This window comes from Sesamum indicum, linkage group LG8 (genome assembly GCF_000512975.1).
Source record: "Sesamum indicum cultivar Zhongzhi No. 13 linkage group LG8, S_indicum_v1.0, whole genome shotgun sequence".
Classification (NCBI taxonomy): domain Eukaryota; kingdom Viridiplantae; phylum Streptophyta; class Magnoliopsida; order Lamiales; family Pedaliaceae; genus Sesamum; species Sesamum indicum.
In genome coordinates, this window is record NC_026152.1 from 13,650,370 (window position 1) to 13,671,128 (window position 20,759).

General features: G+C 30.7%; 2 protein-coding genes across 2 annotated transcripts; one reads left to right on the plus strand and one right to left on the minus strand.

Annotated features, from left to right (window-relative positions):
* LOC105168501 lies at positions 5,834-9,139 on the minus strand. Its single transcript, XM_011088605.2, has 2 exons — positions 8,708-9,139; positions 5,834-6,619 (listed from the first exon to the last, which is right to left on the minus strand). The coding sequence occupies exons 1-2, from the start codon at positions 9,037-9,039 to the stop codon at positions 6,130-6,132; spliced, it is 822 nt and encodes a 273-aa protein (XP_011086907.2). The 5' UTR covers positions 9,040-9,139; the 3' UTR covers positions 5,834-6,129.
* LOC105168502 lies at positions 14,788-15,993 on the plus strand. The gene has a single exon (XM_011088606.2). It carries the CDS (start codon positions 15,194-15,196, stop codon positions 15,860-15,862), a length of 669 nt encoding a protein of 222 aa, XP_011086908.1. The 5' UTR covers positions 14,788-15,193; the 3' UTR covers positions 15,863-15,993.

Genomic DNA, 20,759 nt, shown 5'->3' on the forward strand with positions numbered 1-20,759 from the left:
ATCATGGTGTAAGATAATGAAAAATAAAAAATAAAAAAATAAATTATAATTAAAATTATTATGAATGTAGAGAAGTAAGACGAGAAAAAAATACGGAGCAGTGGGCAGTTAAGAGAAAAAAAAATATAATCATGAAGTTATTAAAAAAATATTAAAATTACTAATTTGACAAATTCTTTTTAAAGGGAACAAATGAAATAAATGTTAAATTTAAATATTCAAAAATTATACGACAAAATATTTTATTTTATAATAGTATAGATATGTAATTTATTTAAAATATTTAATTTTTATTTAATACATATATTTATAAACAATAGGATGGGTTCCGAATTTGAGAGAAGTATTTGTAGCAATATCGTGTGACTCAAGTAGTTTTTGAGTTGGCTAACATGAAACCTGAATAGAATAAAAGAATTATTACATGTGGATTACTTCATAACTAAAATTGTCCATAAACTATAATATACTATTGCTTCCATACCAAAAAGCATGTCCAAAATTTTTAAATTGGAATTATATAAACCTCTCCTTACTTTAAAATTTGAACAAATTTCACCAGAGATAACTACAATTTTCTCTATTATAAAGTGAGAGCATCGTTTCGGTATCTTATTGTTTTTAGTCTGTCAATTTATATATTTTTTAATATCTAATTTAATTTATTTATTAACTTTTCACACTTCAACCCTTCTAAACGCCCAAAGTGTCATACTTTGCTCGACTTTCACTAACTTCAATTTTTTATAACTTAAAATATATTTTTAAAACTTAAAACTTTTATTTAATTATACACACGTATTTGAGTCTGCCACATGCACTAATTCGTAGAATTATGCTTTTCTCTTTTTTTCTAGACTTCCAAATTCTATTTTTTTCTCCATTTTCTCAATATTTCCTATCTTCTTCTACTTCTCCTTCTTTTTTTATTAAATATCTTTTATTTATCCAATTAAAAATAATAATTATGCACACACTATTTTATTACATCTACAAGCGACGGTTTAAGTTTATCCAAACTCCCATGAAAACTGTCATCGAACACAACAAGACTCCACTTTGGCAACGTGGGGGTGCAGAAGTTCCAACAGTTTACCAATGTGCCAATGTCTTAGGATGTTATTTATATTATATCATATATTTATTTTAATAAAGCTGTTGCGATCGCAGTATAACTTCTAATTATTAATAATTAATATATGAGATAATTATCAATATTAAATATATATAATTAACTAATAATTATTATTACAACAAATCAATAATTACAGTCAAAATATAATAATTATACTCACCCGTTAGGGAGCTTAGAATCATCAACTGAGTTAAGCGTTATTGGCTAAGTTTTAAATTAATGTTAAATATCCACCTATATAAACATATTATTACGAATATTCTTTTTTTTCTTTTTTCACAATTATGCAAACCAGTCTCTGGCACAAATAAGCCAACGTCATTAAAAAAAATATATAATGTTTCGTTTTAGTTGATTATAATGGGAAAAAAAAATCATAATACATACAAAATCAATCATGATTCTGCAACTAAATTGATTTTAGTTTTTGCAAGTGACCAAAGCATTAGCCATTGCTAAAACTCTGGCAAATATTTTTGCTAAAATCATGGCAAACACCCTCCCAGCCTTTTAAAAAAATTGCAATTATGCCTCTTGAAATTTCAATCGTAATTATAAATACATCTTATTCGGTGATAAAAGTTTACATAAATACCCTGTAAGGTACATTATACTGGCAACCTCCAGAGAGTATACCTATAATTTTACAACGAACATAAAATATTTGTGTATTTGAACCTATTTTAAGAAAATATCAATGTAATTTATCATAAAAGAATTGCAACATAAAGATTTCAAAATTTTAATCCTTTATTTTACGATGTTTTTCAAAATAATTCCACAATTAGCTAATTTAAATATATCTAAACCTCTAATTTAAGCAATTTTCAAATTAATCTTAAAATTGATATATTTAGTCATTTATTTTATAAAATTTATTGGACTAAATGTCGTGAAATTTTTTTAATATTGGAATTATTTTAAAATTTTATAAAATGAAAGATTATATTTGTTGAGTTTTTCAAATGTTTAGAATTATTTTATAAAAATTATAAAGTAGAAGATTAAAAATATTAAATCTCCTATTTTATAGGGGTAAAAGTATAATATTCAAATTTGGTGCAATGTGAAGGATGAATTAAATCCATCTGTCTATGAGCGCGAGCCAGCAGAGCATGGGGATGCACACACGCACACGCACACACAGACAGACACAGACACAGACACATGCATGCGGGGATTTGACGGATTTTGACGTGCAAGGGAAATAGGGAGTGGATGATTCATGTGCTTTGCTCTTCTCTCTCTCTCTTATTACTTTCTACATAATCATCACTTGAATTATTTGTAGTCCACTGAGCTGTCTTTCATAAATGTTGCTTTGCTAGTTCGTACAAATCCCCCCTCCCCCTCCCCCTCCATCTTCCACCACCTCATTATCAATCATTCTTTGCCTTCACTTGCTCTGTTCCAATCAAATCCAATTGAATTTTTCATATTATGATGAAATTCAATTATTCATATTATGATAATATTAATAACTCTTGTCATAATATTAAATGATTGTATATTACCCAGTTTTGAGCTAATTTTTTTACAGAACATATATCAAGAAACTGATTATTCCATATATTATAAATCACTATAATTTAAAAATTATGATAAATTCATATTATTTATTATAGTCAAACAGGCAAAAATTTAAATCTTGAATATGATCAATTAAATATTATATCATGGTTTTACTTATGACTAAATCACCCATTATAGTTTTAGCTGTAGCTAATGTTTTGTCTTTTCTTTAAAAAACAACGATTAATGGTCGTTGTATAGCTGTTATCAATTAGTATTGCTTTGATTTCTTACATTTAACCATGATCATTGACCATAAGGAAAAATAATATTTTTTTTTCTAGTGGTAACTACCCAGACTTTTTGTTTTTTTTTTCATGATAAATTATATATATTGATCTTTCATAAGGTTTGATATAATTACAAATATCCATTTATTATTTAAAAAATTATCGATACCACCCTTAAACTATCGCTCGTGCAATTATGGACCCATTCTATTAGCTTCCATTAGAGTTACATTAAAATTTTATATTGAATTGCCCTCATTACCTTTTTAAATCATGAATTACAATTTTATTTTTTTTAAAATATTTTATAAACTAAAATGGCATTTTTAAAATATACATGCTTAAACACAAATGAACAAATTAATGGGACATTGCCCAACATCATATCTTTTAATAATTCTTTTTAGATTTGTTTTTCTAAGGATGATTATAATATCAGCAATAATTTCTAAAATAAAAATTATTAGAATTATATTAAATTTTAAAGATACCCAATATAATAATTTGTCATTTTCTCAATTATAACCGTCAAATAGGGCATAATCATAAGAGGTCACAGCTGATATATATATATATAGTTCATATTGAACTGTAGTTACCATGAAATGATCAGTTCATCACTATTGTCCCCTTCTACACACTTCAAGAAAATAGAACATTAGCGCAAAAAATTAAATAAAAATTTATATTAAAATTACGACTAAATCTCAATTTACCCTCTTATGAAATAAAAGATACTCTTCAAAATACCTTTCTATAAATAATTATCTTCGTATGTTTTTTAAAATAATTTTAAAATCTCCATTACGTAAAAATGTATCACTCGAATTTAGTACTTCTTTTATTTTTTAATTGTATAACAATACGAATTATATTCTTTTTTTAAAATCTTTAGAATCTCATCGCACATAGATGAAAGGTTCAAATTCATTTCAATATATTCTGATTTATAATATAAAATATTATAATTTGAAAATGTATATAAATTTATACATTTTTATAAAATATAAACAAAAATAAATGTTATACCTATTTCAAGAATAAATATAAAATATATAAGTAAAAATAAGAATCCCCTTCCCCCACCATTGGCCGCCGCCACCACCTTGCCCTCGCCCTTCCCCCTCCCCTCCATCATGAACTGCCGCGTTGTCAGCGTCAGGATATTGAGACATGTTTTGTTCTTAGGCAAGTATTTGCATATGGTTTTTCTTAACATATCATAGGTTAATTCCATCTGACCTTCGTGTCAAAATATTAATAAATCAAAAAGTCTCTCCAAATAATGAAAAGAAGGATAAATGACATAAATTTTTTGTCTGGACTCACTTTAGTTCATCATCTTCATTTGCTGGTTTTATCATCCTAAAGTTAATTTGTATATGTTGTTTCCCAATATTGGTAAATAATGGAATGGGAGTTTTGATTTCACCCTTTGTGGATGGAACCGTAATTTGGGGATCTACTCCACATTCCAAAATCAGAAAAATGAGAATTTTGCATGTGATAGCTGCAGAGTTTAACACCTAATTTAAAGCTTGTACCTTCCTTTTCATGATTTTACTCTAAATTGCCTGTCTTCAGAGAGGGGAAAGCGGAAAGTCTACACATTGGATTATACTCATCATTTCTTGCTTCTGCATCTAACAACTCAACAAATTTTGGTAAGAATCCATTTTTGCTTGCCTCTTGGATATGGAGTCTTTCACATAAAATATTGGGATAATTACAATGCTCATCCACGAGGCTTTGGTATAATTGTACGTAAATTTTTTTTAGTTTGAAAAATTACATTTAGTACCATTGATGTTTGTTTTCGTCTAACAAATAAATTTATTTATTAATCAAAATTCATTGAATTTGCTAGTATTGATAAAAAAAAAATTGAATAAAATTTCATATCTGTCACCAATTGACTAATTAATAACTTATTGCGAGTCAAATAAATCTTTTCTAGCTAAATTATTCGTATAAAAGTGAAGATATATTTCCTCACATGCATTAGCGTGTGAAGATGCATAAGAGTAGTTTGATAAAAAAAAAAAAAAAACCTATTTGACTCATAATAAATCAGTAATAAATAAATTTTATTCATTTTCATTCAATTTTTTTGCTAATATCAACAAATTTAGTAAATTTTGACGAAAGATGAGAGCTATTATTAGATAAAATGAATGTCAGGATACTAGATACAATTCTTAAATCATAGAAAATTTACGTATAATTATACAAAATTTCAAAAGAGAACAATGTAATTATTTCTAAGATATTCTATGGATACTTTCTTTGTTTTCGTATTTGAAAAGGGCAGTTTTCAATGAGATCACGTTGGTTTAAGCCTTTTTTCATGTGGGATTTGACCATAAATTTCAGAAAATTATTTTATACCAATTTTTATATAAAAAATTATTGGAAATTGAGAATGAAAACAAAGTAATGGATTTGGGCCCAGGATAAATGAACCAAAATTCAGATTGTTATTGGATTGTAATCCCCCCAACCCCAATTGGGCGGAAACCCAGCACCTCACTTACTTAAATTCTTTATGGCAAATGTGGCAGGATTGTTGGGGAGCGACTCCCAAAACACAAGGACCTTTTATTTATAGAGGGGCCATGTTGCAGTTCTTTCAACTCCACATGAAACATCACAAATAAGCACAATCTGCCCACCATTCACCAATAAAAGCAGTGTGTGTACAAACACAACCCAGCACCTTACAAACACCCCTTAGGATGTCGGGCTCCCTTCCTCCAAAGACTAATAATGTCCCCAATCCCCAAATCTAAGTACTAAACTTGAATTAAACAAATTAGTCCTTATACCTTTTCAATTTCCACTACTCACTTAAAGACTATTCGCTGAAAACTTCTGCCAAGCAACTAAGCCCAGACAATGAACAATCCCTTCAGATATGCTACTCATTCCAGAAGCAATGAACATTGGGATCTAAGTGTACGATTGATAAAAGAAAAGGGATAAAACAGAAGAAGAATGTCCCACAGCTACATCGCCCGTTTCTTCGAACAATACACTTTTGAGTCTAATCTCCTATTGCCTCATTGTCCAGTACAGATTCATCGTGTATATGAAAATGTCATGGAAAGAGAGGCAGAAAATCATGACAATATAGAGAATGGTGATGAAAAAATTGACCATAACTCACAAGAAATTAGGAATTTCAGTTAATTTTTAGTTTTTCTTCCGCCCCTTGTTTCTTTTCCCACTTGACAGCTTTTGGGTTGGTTGCTTGGCATCAACGGGTTCATTTATGAGGCCATTTGAAGAATCATCAGAAAATGCGATATCAGTGGAATACTTTTTGATCCTCAGAGAGATAAGAATACTGGATGAGATCCCAAGAAGGGGAAAGACATATGACCAAACCTGAGATCTCTGGGAGCCAGATGCTGAAGCTACAGCAGCACTGGCAAGGCTGCCAATTGAAGTGTTTTGCAAGATCATTGGTAGGCAGCCAATTACTGTTGGAAGTAAGAAGTCCACAAGAAACCCAACATTTGTAGCAGCCAATGCATAATTTATGACGTAGGACGGTACAGGTGAGAAGCGAGCAAGCAGAACGAATTTCCAACCATCTCGCTCGACCCCCCTTGATAGCAGGTGAAAGTACTTATTTTTCTTCACCCATTGAGCAGCAGAGCCAGAACTTCTGAAGACAAGCCTGTCATAAAAACAGAAATGTAGTGAGATTGGTGGGAATTCTCGTCGCGCACATGCACCCACATAAGTAAGATAGATTTACAGAAGGGGCGACTTCAAGTAATGAGAAAAGGCATCAATTGGAGTAAAATATATTTTCAGCAGCCTCTGCTACTTAACTTTACGTTCTTATGTTCTTTCAATCTACTGAGGTAGAAGGTGTCACAGAAGAATCCACATGGGGAACCAGATAAAGTAAGGAAAACACAAAATAGAAAGCATGAGAAGACAGGCAAAGAGAAAAAAGATAATCTATTCCAAACAGCTGAAAAAGTAGAAAGCTAAGCACCAAAGTAATAATCTCACTTGGAAAAATACAACAGTGAAGGAAGAGAAAGATAGAACAAAGAGAACAGCAGTATCACTTGAAATTCATAAAACAAAAACCAGTAATCAGAAAGGAAATGACATGCTCCGCAAATAGTTAACAGTTAAGATGCTAAAGACCATAAAATATCCGAACTATCAATTTAACTGTAGACTAATTCCACAGAAATTATTATGAAGATAATAACAGAACATGCAATTCTAGGAGACAGAACAGTATGAAATTCATCTAAAGGAACTTGTTAAAGGGAAAATTGTAAATTTTGTCATGCTCTGTCCCACTAAAAGAGCGAGAAAATCAAACTTGGAGAGTTCAGGAAAAGTACATCTGATAAACAAGTGAAATCATAGCTTGATGTAAAGCCATTTATCAACTTCAAGTGAAATCTTGCGGATATATTAATTTCTTCCGTGTAAGCAGGAGACCATGGCTTACTAGGTTACCAAGAACGTAGGCTGATACTAACAAACTCTAGTTCCTGTTACTCAGTTCCGTAGGACTTGAATTCATAACTTCCTTGATTGATAAGGCCGAGCTTCTAGAAACTACAAATTTTACATTATTTCCCTTTCAAAAGTTGACCAAAGTGCTGAAGAAGTATCTTGGCACCAGGGCTCCTTGGTCAAGTAAGGGCACAACCAAATCCAAGCAGAGCATGTTCTCATTAATAAACTTCAACAGAAAGAGAATGCTAGTGGAAGTAAACAGTGAAGGAATGTAGAGAAGATAGTAACATATCAAGTTAAGAAATTCATTACTTTTTTCAAGGGTATAGCACATATGTTCCAAGTCATCAAATTCAATGAACACAGAAAAAGAAAGAGGCATTCTTCAAAGACTGGGATCAGCATGCACCAAACGAGTAGCAGTTATACAGTTGGTCGTGCTATCACTGGACAGCAAGGAACACAAATTGATGTGATACATTCTAACAGAGAGTATTTAGAGAAATTTTCTGTTCAATTATGTGATATTTTGGTTACCTCCCAATAACCATAAACTCTTCTGTAACTGTTTGTATACATCTTAAACCTCAGGTTCAAGTAAAAGTTGTATGTTATCATTTCCTAACAAGTTTGTGAATGATCCTTGCAAATTGAACATCATTAGAAAAGAAGTCCTAGCCTACAAATAAGATCAAATGACGCTTATCCTTATGATCAAATGTAAATCATCGGCTTCTCTCAAACATAGCAAGTGGATATTCTGTGTACTGCTCTGTTGCAAGATTAGACAGATAACATAACATCAATGATAATAGAACGGTAGTAGAATAGCAACATAACTTGCGGGATTTCCATAATCGAACAACTCTCAAACTCACGAGTCAAGTTTAAATCCAAGAACTGCCACAAATGGTGCAGAAAAGACTAGCCGGTGGGATTGGATACTTGAAATATACTGGTGAATTTGTTCACAGCTAATACGCAAAAGGAAACTACTTTTCTTTCCTCAGATTTTTATTAAATGTTCTGAAAGGGCTGAAGGGCCGATTAACCACAAGAACACCAACTAGCCAAACTTAGCTGTTTTGGTCAATTTGAAGATCATTTACAATTTTTCAGCACCTAAAAGTTCCAGGAAAGGAAAAGCAAATCCATAACTTATAGCAATCGGAACAGAGATTTTAAATTTTGTCAAGTACTAAAAGACTGATGAAAATAAATAAAGCCCACAAAAATAAATTCGAATTATATTGGTGAAAAGAGATAGGGGAGTTGCCTGCCGATCCAGAAGGAGAGGGAGGCTCCGAGGACCTTGGCCGAGAAGACACACAAGAGGGCCGGCAAGAATCCAAAGAGCAGAGAAGCGCCGGCCTCAAAGAAAACGGCGTACGGCAAGCACAGCGCAAGAGTGACTGTGTGGACTGCGACGTAGGCGGGAATCGCCCAAAACCCCAAACGATCGGACATCCCTCTCAGCCACTGCATCACGTCGGAGTTCTTCCCATTATCCCATCCAAGTTGCTTCCCCAGTTGGTTCCTCATAATCACCGCTCCGGCCAATGCAACCACCGCCACCGCTGCCGCCCACCGGCTGCCCGCCATTCCCATTGTCCTGCTTCCCTCTTCTAGTCTTGTTCCGATCAGTGCGCGATTGTGCGTGTTGGAGTGCAGTGCCGTGTATCCCTGGCGGAGCCAATGAGGATTTTTCATTCGTTTTCAATGGGGAAATTGTGCTACAGACCCTCTAATTATGAAATATTTCTATATAGCCCCTAAAGTTATCACGAAACAACTCCCTTCCGTTATTTGCCCGTTAAAAGTTCCGTTAGTAAATAATAATTAAAAGAGATATACACAGATTTCTCATGTGAAAATCAAAATAGAAAAAAAAAATAGTTACATGTTAAAGGACTAATTACACTTAAACTCCCTCTAAAATTATAACTTTTCTACAAAAAATAGATATTAAAGTTGCACCCTTTACGAGAATTTTCTGTTTACAACTATAATTATTTTGTTAAAATTTGAACAAAAAATGCTGGCATCCTATATAAATTTTCAATTTTAATTTCCATTCAATGCTCTGTATAATTTATTGATAAAATTATCTTTTTATACTTGTAAGAAGGTAAATGTAATATATATTGATGCGTGCCTTGATCCAATTGCACACAAGAATGGAAGGATCTTTCAAAAAATTCTAAGATTAATGGTGACTAACCTGCAAAATAAAGATTAACACTTTGATGCTTAAGTCAGTAAGAGTTTACTAAAAAAATAAACGGAAAACTTGAACTAAAGTGAGAATAATGACTAAAAGTAATATTGAAGTGATGAAAATCGTGTGCAGTGTAAAAAATATGCTGAAAATAGTCTAAAACCAAGAGAGGGAGAGTGTGACTGTGATAACTTGTGTTACCAAAATGACTGTACAATGCTTCAATTTATAGAAGTTCGTAGAGCAGGATCTGGAAGGAAGTTGGGGTGAATCCAATACCGTTGGATAGTTGAACATGTTAGCTACACAACATAAAAAGAATTTTAGGATTTGGAGTTATATAGACAAAGATATGACTATTTGATCGAGTCTTGCCGACTTTGTCTGAGTATACCGAGTATTAGTTACTTACTGACTAAAGAGTTAATTTCAGCTTAGTCTCTTGGTGTTAATCAAGATTTTGTACAATAACGTGATTTAAGGTGTCAACAACCTGTATGATATATCATCCCTGCTATATGATGACTCGACGTGCTATATTGGACTCATTTGTTGGGTATGCTAGGTTAGCAGGGCCAATGCGAGTTCTAGCTTTGCTACCTTGCTCGTGGGTCAGTAGGTTTTAACTTATTGGACTGCCTCGATGAGGGGTCACTACCTTATCTTTGGGCTTTGAGGAAAAATATTGAAAATATAGTGGGCGATGAATGAAAAAATTAGTCATATTATCAATGATTATACAGATTGCTGAATAAGGTGGAAAATTAAAATTTTATATATATATATACATTTTGTTTGGTTGAGGTTAACTTTTTTGTCCAAAATCATAACGAGATGTGGTATAGTTATAAATGAAGAATTTGCAGAAGAAGTGTAAGTATAGTTTCAAAAACTTTTGACAAAAGTATAATTTTATATTTTTATAGCATAATTGCGTATGATTAACCCTAAATTAAATAAACTAATTTAACATAAGAGTTTGGAGCACAAATTTCTAATATAATTCTCTGATTTTTATATCAAACAACAAGACATCCATTGTAACAAACTGGAATTTAAAAGTTTATAAATTCAACCAAACATCCATTGAACAAACTCTTAAGAATTTGAAGAGAATGAAATCTTTGGAGTTTCTAACATATTGAAATAGGATTTCACTTGAATTTTCGACGTTGAAATGCATAAAATTCTAAATCATGATTTGAATTTTTTAATTGGTGGAAATTGGAAAGTTTTATAATGCTTTATTTTTTGTTTGTACTATATAATTTTCCATATCATATATAGACTTTAATAAATATTGATCCCACATTTTATAATTGTAAACAAAATTGAATTGGTCGAACGATTTATTATTTTAGCTCGGTTGAGTTACTATTGAGTTGAAAAATTACAACCACTTCTTTTAAGATTTTGCATAATTATAAATATCTCTTTGTTATTTGAAAAATTATAAATATTCTCTAATTTTAAAGTCCATCTAACTACAAACACATTCCATTAGTATACGTAAGATTTCCATTCAATTTTGATGGTAAACTTGACCAAAAGAACCTCTTTTTTTATAAATTATAATTTTATATATATTTTATAATTTTCAAATATTTTTATAAACTAATATTTCCTATAAAATATTTATTTTATTCACCCTCAATTTTTTTTATATATTTTTTCAAATACTTTTTTTAAATAAATCAACAAGAGCAAAATGGTAATATCCACTTCATCGTTTAGGAGTTACATAATTATTTTTCATTTGAAGGAGATACTTGCAATATTTCAAAGTATTCATAATTATGTAACCTCAAGAAATCTAGTTGTAATTTACCCCATATCTTATTGATTTTGTTAATAACCGAATCGATTTTGAACCTATGTTTAAAATTTTATCAAATAATAAAAGTTTAAATTCAATTTATTAAAGTAAAAAATTAAATTGAAATGAATTTTTATTGAATAATTTTAAATTAAATTTTGAATAATTTAGGGTAAATTACAACCGCCTTCTATAAGGATTGATATAATTATAAATAACTCATCATTGTTTGTAAATTACAAATTCTTCTAATTTTAATTCCTCTCGAACAATCAACTAATTCTATTAGCCTCCATCAGGTCTCGATCCAATTTGAATTATTACCAAAATGCCTTTTGAAATATGAATTATAATTTTATTATATATTTTAAAAAAATTAAAATATTTTTACGAACTATTACGTCTTATGAATTACTTATTTTAACCACTCATAATTTTTTTAAATATTTTTAAAAATTAATTCTAATTTAATAGGGCACTTATAATCTTATAAATAATTGGATATTCGTAATTATATTAAATTTTGAAATGGACAAATGTAATATATCCAATAATTTAATGAATATTTCAGTTGTAAACTTCTAGTAGCTGCACGTTTCTTGGCTGTTTAATTTTTCCGGAGTCGGCAAATAAACAAACTCGGCCTAACTTCTTGGCCCTACCCTACTGCCTTTACCTGTAGGCGCTGGACTTTAGCTTCTATCTCCACCTCACATACATTAAATGTGAAATTTGAAATTGAATTTGATTTGAAATTTTGAACTCGATTTTAATGTCTAGAGTCAATGTAGATATAAAAAACTTATACCAACTGCATATTAACATGTGTAATAAAATTTTTATTTTTTATTAATTTTATATTTTTATTTATAAAATTAGATAAAAAGTATTTACGATAAATTAAATAAGATATTGTGATAGATAAGGTTGACATTTTTAAGATAGTTCAAAACAAATTTTGCCGACCTGTGGTTTTGTTACTTGGGATATCCTCTTTTCAAGTTGTAGTTTCAATCCAAATCAACTTCATAAATCAAGCTTAACCAATTTTGTACTGACATGAAGCAACAAACCTAACCAGTCTAATATTATTGTTAGCTTCTCGGTGAGATAATAATTAATTCAGGTTGAAGTTCAGCGCATTCATGGCCTATTCAGCCCGGCAGTCATGTTTGCCACATTCTACACTTCAGATGACATGTCACTGACAAGTGCATGCCAACAGGGATAAACATGAAAATTGTAGCCCGTTGGATAAAGATGCTAGGTTAGAACTTTTCCTATTTTTAGCTATTTCTTTGTTGATGTGGGAGATTCTGAATCTGTTGTTGTAGGCTATGGATGACGCGACATATAGCTGGACCAACCATATTACGAGAAAGTAGACATACCAAGAAATCTAGAGATATCTTAACCACCCTTAACAACCTCCCTATTTTTCTCATCCTGGTTCTATAAATAGGAGATTGGGTAAGTCAACAGAGTCGACTCATTTTTAACTCATTTTTAACTTATTTTCAACTAGCATTCCAACTTTACTTCAACCCCAACACACGAATTTCTATGTAATATTCACTCTCATTAGTTTATTTCACATGGGCTCGTCCGTTTTTAATCTTACTTAGTATTTTTTCTCTAGTTTTTTAAATTTTTTTACTGATTTAAGTATTAGAGTGTTTAGTTTCTGTTTTTTATATTAATCTTTTGATATTTTTAAAATACTCAGACAATTTTTTAAAATAAGATAATGCTATTCGAACATGGTGTAGAAATATTGAGTTTAAGACGTGAAAATGGCTAACTTAAACAACGAATGCGGCAATGATTCTTTTGAGGGTAACATCGGTCTCCGTACCAGAGTAGAGGTTGCTGGGCCACATAGGGGAACAAGTTCATAGACATTTTATTGCAATGTGTAAGAAAAACAGTTAAGTTTGTTGTTATGAGCATCAGTCTAAAAAAATTATCAAATGATCTAAATGTTTCATTTATTGACAATAGAAATAATTGAAACTGAGCAATCAGTATCAGTATCATTCATTTTAACATCAAACATCTACTTGGTTGTGACTATAATACAAATGGCGTGTATGCAAAAATTGCAAGAATTTTCCTTACAATGGATACAAATCTCGGTTCCAGTTCTTTGATTCCTTTGAACAATATGTTCCATTGACTTAACTTGACAACTTCAAAGGCCTTTGATCTCCTCCTTAATTGATTTGATTTTCATAATGCAATCTCAGTGTTTTTCAACATAATTTCATGCTATAAATTTAAAAATATTGACTACGATTTGAAGATTTTTTTTTTGGAATCAACACCTCAAAATCTTCCTCCGAAATTTACTCATTTCAAAATTAGCAATATAATCACAAATTAAACTTTAGTATATTATTATTTCAGCAACTTGTCTTTGTCTTGAACACCGTAGATCTATATTTTTTTAATTATTAATTTTATATCATATATATTTTTATATATATTCACTTATATTGTTTAAATATTAACCATGGATTAAAATAAATCAAAATTTGGGCCGTAGATTTACTAGTTCAATTTGAATTTTAGATTCAAGTCAGATCCAATGGTTATTAAATAAGGCTATAAATATAATTTTATAATTAAAAATAAAAAAAAATCGTGAATTACACAAACTCGTGTGAGAGGTGAAATTGCTCTATTTTTCTTTTCATATGGGGTAATTTATTTTTTTTTTTTCCACAAAAAGATAATTTGCCCATTTCGCATAATATAGGGAAGTAATTTGCATTTAACCCTTAAAAAATATAATCTAGAAAAGTTCGAACTAGGCGGGTAGCCATCAATTCTAACAAAATGAACAAACACAAAAGATAAACCACAAATGCATCAACCACATAAATACAACTTTCAAGATCGCACTGCACTAGAACACCAAAATACAGTAAAGCTCACATAGACTAAAAAAAAAAAAAAATAGCCTTGAGTACATAAGTAATATAATATTATCACATACGTTAAATATAATATTATTCCACGAGCACATCTTCAACATGTTCGCTGGTGAGTAGGACATGTTAGCCAATGCTCCGCCATATCAGACAAGCATTCGCGCGCGCGCACACATAATAAATCATAAATCAAAAATCTTTATGAGATTAAAAAAAAAAAAGGTGGAACACAAGAAAATAAAAGTAGGAGAAAAGATAAAAATATTATTGTGCTATTAAGTATAGAAAAAGCTATAAAAACAAATTGAGTTGCAAAACAATGGCATAGCACATAAAAAAGAAACCCACATGAGTGGACCAAAGCGATACTGTAACAACCAACTTCTAGACTATAAGTTATGAAGAATTTGTGTGGGCGGGAATGCAAATTGAAGTGAAGCAAAGAGAATCTTGGTAAGGAGGGCCCAGAAATGGGGCCTTCAACACAACCAAAAAAACAAAAACTACTATTAGTCAAAGTAAAGCCTCTCTTTTTGAACTTAGAACAATTCTTTAACTTATTATTATTACTAGAACTAGAACAACCTCATCCTTTCTTTATCATTGACCGTACGACTACACCCCCACACTCCTTTTCTCATTATTAATATTATTAATTAATACCAACCTCTCTCATTTCTTATACATTATCTACTACTTACAATTCTTCTTACATGTAATCTTTCTCCATATCTATGTTTTTTTCCTCTCTCTCTCTCATTCTATACATATTACCTGTTTCTTGAATTCAAGTTGATGAGATTGATGGGAATGAGCAGCAAGATTAATCAGATGATGACGGCCCCGTTTCCTCGCTGCTTCCACCGCATCTCCTGCGTGCATATCCCGCCGGAGGATGACACCAATGGCGCCCGCCGCCGCCCCAAAGCGGCCATAATCAAGCTTGTAAAGTCCGACGGCGGGGTCAAGATCTACGACCGACCCATCAAAGCTTGGGAGCTAATGGAGGAGTTCCCGAAGCACATGGTCTGCCGCTCCGACTGCTTCTACATCGGCCAGAAAACCCCCGCCCTCTCCCACCACGACCGCCTCCAGCCGGGCCACAACTACTTCCTCCTCCCGGCCAATTTCTTCCAGTCCGCCCTCTCATTCACCACCTTCATCCGGTGCCGATCCGCTTTCGCGGGGCGGCCGCCGTTCGAGGTGGAGAAAACCCCGTCGGGAAGCCTGAGAATCAAGGTCACCGATGAGATGATCGTCCAACACCAAGAAGAAGAAGAAGTAGAGGCGGCGGCGGCCCAGAAAATAATCAGAGTATGCAGCACCCCACAGCTTCGGAAAGAGTACGAGCAGCTGGTGGGGCGGCGCCACCACTGGAAACCGAAGCTCGACACCATCGCAGAAAAGAAGAGCAGCCACCAGAAGAAGAAAACCAGGAAGAAGAAATCAGCAGCAGCACTGTAACATACATGATTGGATGTTAATTGTAGGCAGATTTTTTAGGGTTCGGATTCGATCAATCCATACTTCAGTAATTATATACAAGTCAAAAAAATTTCTCATCAGCAATTTTAGTAAATTATATTCTGCAACAATCTTATGGATCCACGGATTTGTTCTTCGTACACCAGTTCAAACATCATGTTTAGATTGGTCGTCCACCTATTTTTAGGAAAAAACTAATTGATTTTTGATGAACTAGTCTTGGTGACACAGTATTTCTGTGTGCATATAATAAATAATTTTTTAATCTTTAAAATTTAAAATATGTAAACAAACACAACTTAAAACAATAAAATCAGGGTATTGTCAAAGACAACAAAAAAATTGATACAGTGATATCACAAATCATAATTTTTGAGTTCAAAATATTTTTTCTTTTTATATGAACATAGATACATAAGTGATTGAAAAAGTTAGAGGGATAGAAACAATTAAAAAGGAGAATTATTTTATTCAAATTATATCTAAAACAGTCCAATGAATCATACAATAAAAATAACATGTTTATTACATAATTTACTATTCTTATTAACAAAATCAATTTGATAATAAATATATTATGTTTATTTTATAATTAATTTAAATGTGTAGTATAGTTTTTGGAGGGAGAGTGGGAGGGGGAGAGGGACGTGTGGTGGTGGAAGTGAGCTGGGAAAGAAAAAGAACAAAATAGGAGTCAAATGGAGTCAGCTTCCCCATCCCCCATTCAAATCCACTAATTAAAGGATCAAGCCTCCGACCAATTTTTTTTCCCACGTGCGCTGTCATTCACAGACCTCTCTCTATCTCTGTCTGTCTCTTTGCCCCTGCCCACCAATTATATATTGGTTACAGTAGATTAGGTTTGATATGCTGTCCAATCTGGCTTAGTGAATTATTTGCTTATTTTTCAACTAGTTCAAGATTAATTGAGCTAGCACGATATGGGTTTGGATTTTCGACTTTTTAGAATCCGCCTAATGGAATGTGGATTCTAGTTTTGGTCAGGCTATGTGGTGAATTTGTTTTTTTACTTCCAAAAATCTCAAAAAAAAAAAAAAAATGAAATTGCATTGCCAACATCCGAAATGTCCCTGGAATTTTATATAACTTTAGATATGTCGACAGTAGTGTAATTAATGTCTTACATCATTCATTCTCCGGAAAACCTTTGTATTGTCCTATTTTCAATGCTCGTCTTATCCGATTTTTACAAAAGCCGCCCACGAAACATTTAACCCTCACTTAGAGAAGACGAAGGCCAAGAAAAGCCAAACTCTGTCCAGCAATGACTCGATCAGCTTTCAGTTTCCAACGCTGATCGATACGTTATTTTGTAGAATTTGGTTCTCTTTTTATGTACTAATTCGCTATTAATAAGAAGTACCGAAAATGGATTATCAACCTTTTTAAAGTCATAGAGGAATAAAAAAAGACAACTTATATCACAACGATTTACAAAATTAAAAATATACCATAGTGTTTGGATTTGTGTTTTGAGTGTTTTGGAGATAAAGAGAGAAAAAAAAAATAAATGTGTGTTGGAGATAAATAGTATGTTTGGATTTGTGATTTGAGATAATTTAAAATATTTTAAAATAAATGGTGTATGTTTGTATTGGGATTTGGGAGACAGAAATCACTATTTATTATCAAATCATATCTCTTATATATACTTTTATATATAAATATTGTATGTTTGATGTTGTATTTTTTCTAGACAAAAATTACTGTTTATTGTCAAATCATGTCCTTTTTATATTATATATATACATATATTATGTATGTATTATATATAGAAAGTTGAAAAATAAAATAAGACACACAAATAAGGTGCAGAAAAAAAAGCAAAAATTAAGTATATTTTATCTTGTCTCGAAAAATGCCTAAACATAAAACAAAAAATAGAGTATATCTTTTGTTGAAAAATTAAAAATGAAAATATAAACAAATAGGTTGTTTAACGTATTCCACCGGGCTCTTATGAAGGCCCAATGTAGTCCTGGCCCACTAAGCTCAACCACAAGAATCCAGCCCAAGAACAAAACAATGGGCTTATGTCACCTTCACTATTTGTAGCCCGGCCCACTAAAATTGATTGCTACCGTTTTTTGTCCACTATTGTTATATTCAATTTGTGCAAAATATAAAAAATAATAATTATACATTTTATTAAAATTATATATTTGTGACAAAACAAGAAAGGTTTCTCACGCTTTATTAATAGTATAGATACATCCAAAATTTGTATCATCACTTTTTTATTAGTGGAGAAACGGTTAGTTGATTTATGGGATTTTCAGAGTAGGGGTGCAAGTTGAGTCGGGCCTGTTCGAGAACTTCGCAAATTGGCTAGATTTGGAGCTCGGTTTAAGCTCTATTGTTTGTTTTCACTATTTTTTAAAAAATATTTATATATATGTATTTATAATTTATTTTTAAGTTCTTTTGAATATTTTCTATATGTTCAATATTACATCAAATTTATATTCAATATTCATTATATATTAGAATTATTAATTACTATCCGACCTTTTAATTTTCTATAATAATACAATATAGTATTTTTATTTATGTTATTTATTATCTATATAAAAATAAGCTTAATCAATGATTTAATAAATTTTGATAATTCTTTTATAAAATAATTACTTGATGTATTCGATATGAAATTTTTATTTTCATATTTTAATATCAAATTGTAATTTCTTCTACTTTTATAAATTAAGAATTTTCAACAATTAACTTATATTTTTTATGTTTATATGTGAGTATGTATTTATACCAAGATAGATAATATGTAATCTATTTTACTAATTATAAATTTATGTTAAAATTTGATAATTTTCATGAATTAATCTAAAGATAATAATAATTAATAATGATAGTTGGATAATTTTATGTATTTTTTATATATATATATCAAAAATTAGATCAACCACTGCTTGGTTTTAAAAGTTCTCGTTTTTATTTTTGTATAACTAAAAAATATAAAAATTTAAATTACCATCACAATATTTTAAAATATATTTTCATGACCATTCTCATATTACTTTTAGAAAATAACTTATGCATTTATTAAAATTCATATATTATATAATTCAATTAAAAAAATTATCTGGAAAAATATATTTTTTTCAGTTCGATAAATATATAATTATACAAAATTATGCAAAGATAATAGTAAAAGTATTTTTTTTTTTCTATACTGTCACTAATTATGTTATTCCTAAACTAACATTAGATATATAATATTTACTAATATTAGATATATAATAAAAATATTATGAAGTCATATATTCAATTAGGGAGTCTCATGACTTTGCTTTTATTTATTTATTCACATGTTGCACTTTATATTTTCTATTATCCAGAACTCTAGATGTTGAATCGATTGTACCTTATTGTAATAGTGAGATTTTGTTAAGAAAAAAAAAAAAAGGAAGAAGAAAGAAAGAAAAAGCGCTCAAGCACATGAGCTCCTTCGGAAGCTCAAGCTTCGCTCCTGAGCAACGAGCTACTCGAGTTCGATATAGGGAGCTCAGACTCGAGCTTGAGTCGAAAATATTATCTGATCTCGATTTATTTGCACACCTAATTTGAATAAGTTTATAAGTTTTAAAAAGTATTTTATAAGGAATTGAAAATTATTTGATAAAATTTTCAAAGAGCTTATAAAATTAAAAAAAAAAATAAATGCTTATGAATTATGATACGAGCTTCTTTAGAAAAGTAAGGAGTTCTTAATTTTATTTTATTTTTTTAAAAAATAACTAACTCCATTAGATCTAGTCATATGAATTAAAAATTGCTATTTATTTAATATTTTATAAGCTCTATAATTTTATATTATTTAAACACTTCACTACCTTATTTTTTTAGATAATATTAATATTTTATAAGCTCAAAAATACCTTATATCATACGATATAGGAGTTCATAAGATATTTAAATAATTTTAACCAAACATCCTTTTAAGTTTAATAATGGATGTTGATAGATTGGTTATTCATTTTTAAGCCAAAAATAAATGTCTGGCCAAATTAAGATAAAATCAGTAAGCCTCAACCCACAAACTCTAAAGAGCCAAGATCACTTCCAAACTAGTAAAAACCTGTTGACGAGACCGAGCTAGTATAGATCTAATTTTAATTTACTGGTGGTTCAACCAATTCAACTGACACATCAATAATGCTCTACAACTTAGATAACATTCAACCTAAAGACACGTCAATGGAAGATAAACACACCAGCTAGAACTTACTAGATAAAACTAATAAGTAACTACTTCCCCCAAAATAGGTTACTTCTTTATTGATGGGGTATGTCATGTTCCTACTCACGTATGACACAAATAATGTGGTGTACAACTCTATCAATCATATTTTGTGAAAATAGAATTTTCAAACAATCGAGATATATTTAAATCATACTTAACCTTCTTCCAATTTCTCTCACCCGACTCCTATAAATAGGAATTTAGGTAGATTGAGAAAGATAAGTTACTTTTATTCATCATTTTGACTCTTTACACAAACCTTCGCTTAGTATCAACTTGCTACACTCATGATTACTCTGTGAAGCTCATTATTTCCGCAAAATTTTATACATTCCTCACTTGCTTCATCACTAAGCCTCTTGATTCTTATATTTAATAAGGGGAAAGATGCAAGCACCCCCTTGTGATTTGCAAATGAACAAATTAACCCCTTATGAAAAAATAAATAGCGATTTACCTTCTTATATTTTTTAAAATACAACAATTTACCCCCTTATTATATTTTTTTCATAATGGGGTAATGTGCTCATTTTCAATATCATAGAGGATAAATTGCTATTCACCCATTTAATAAGTATTCTTGCTTTATAGTTCACTACT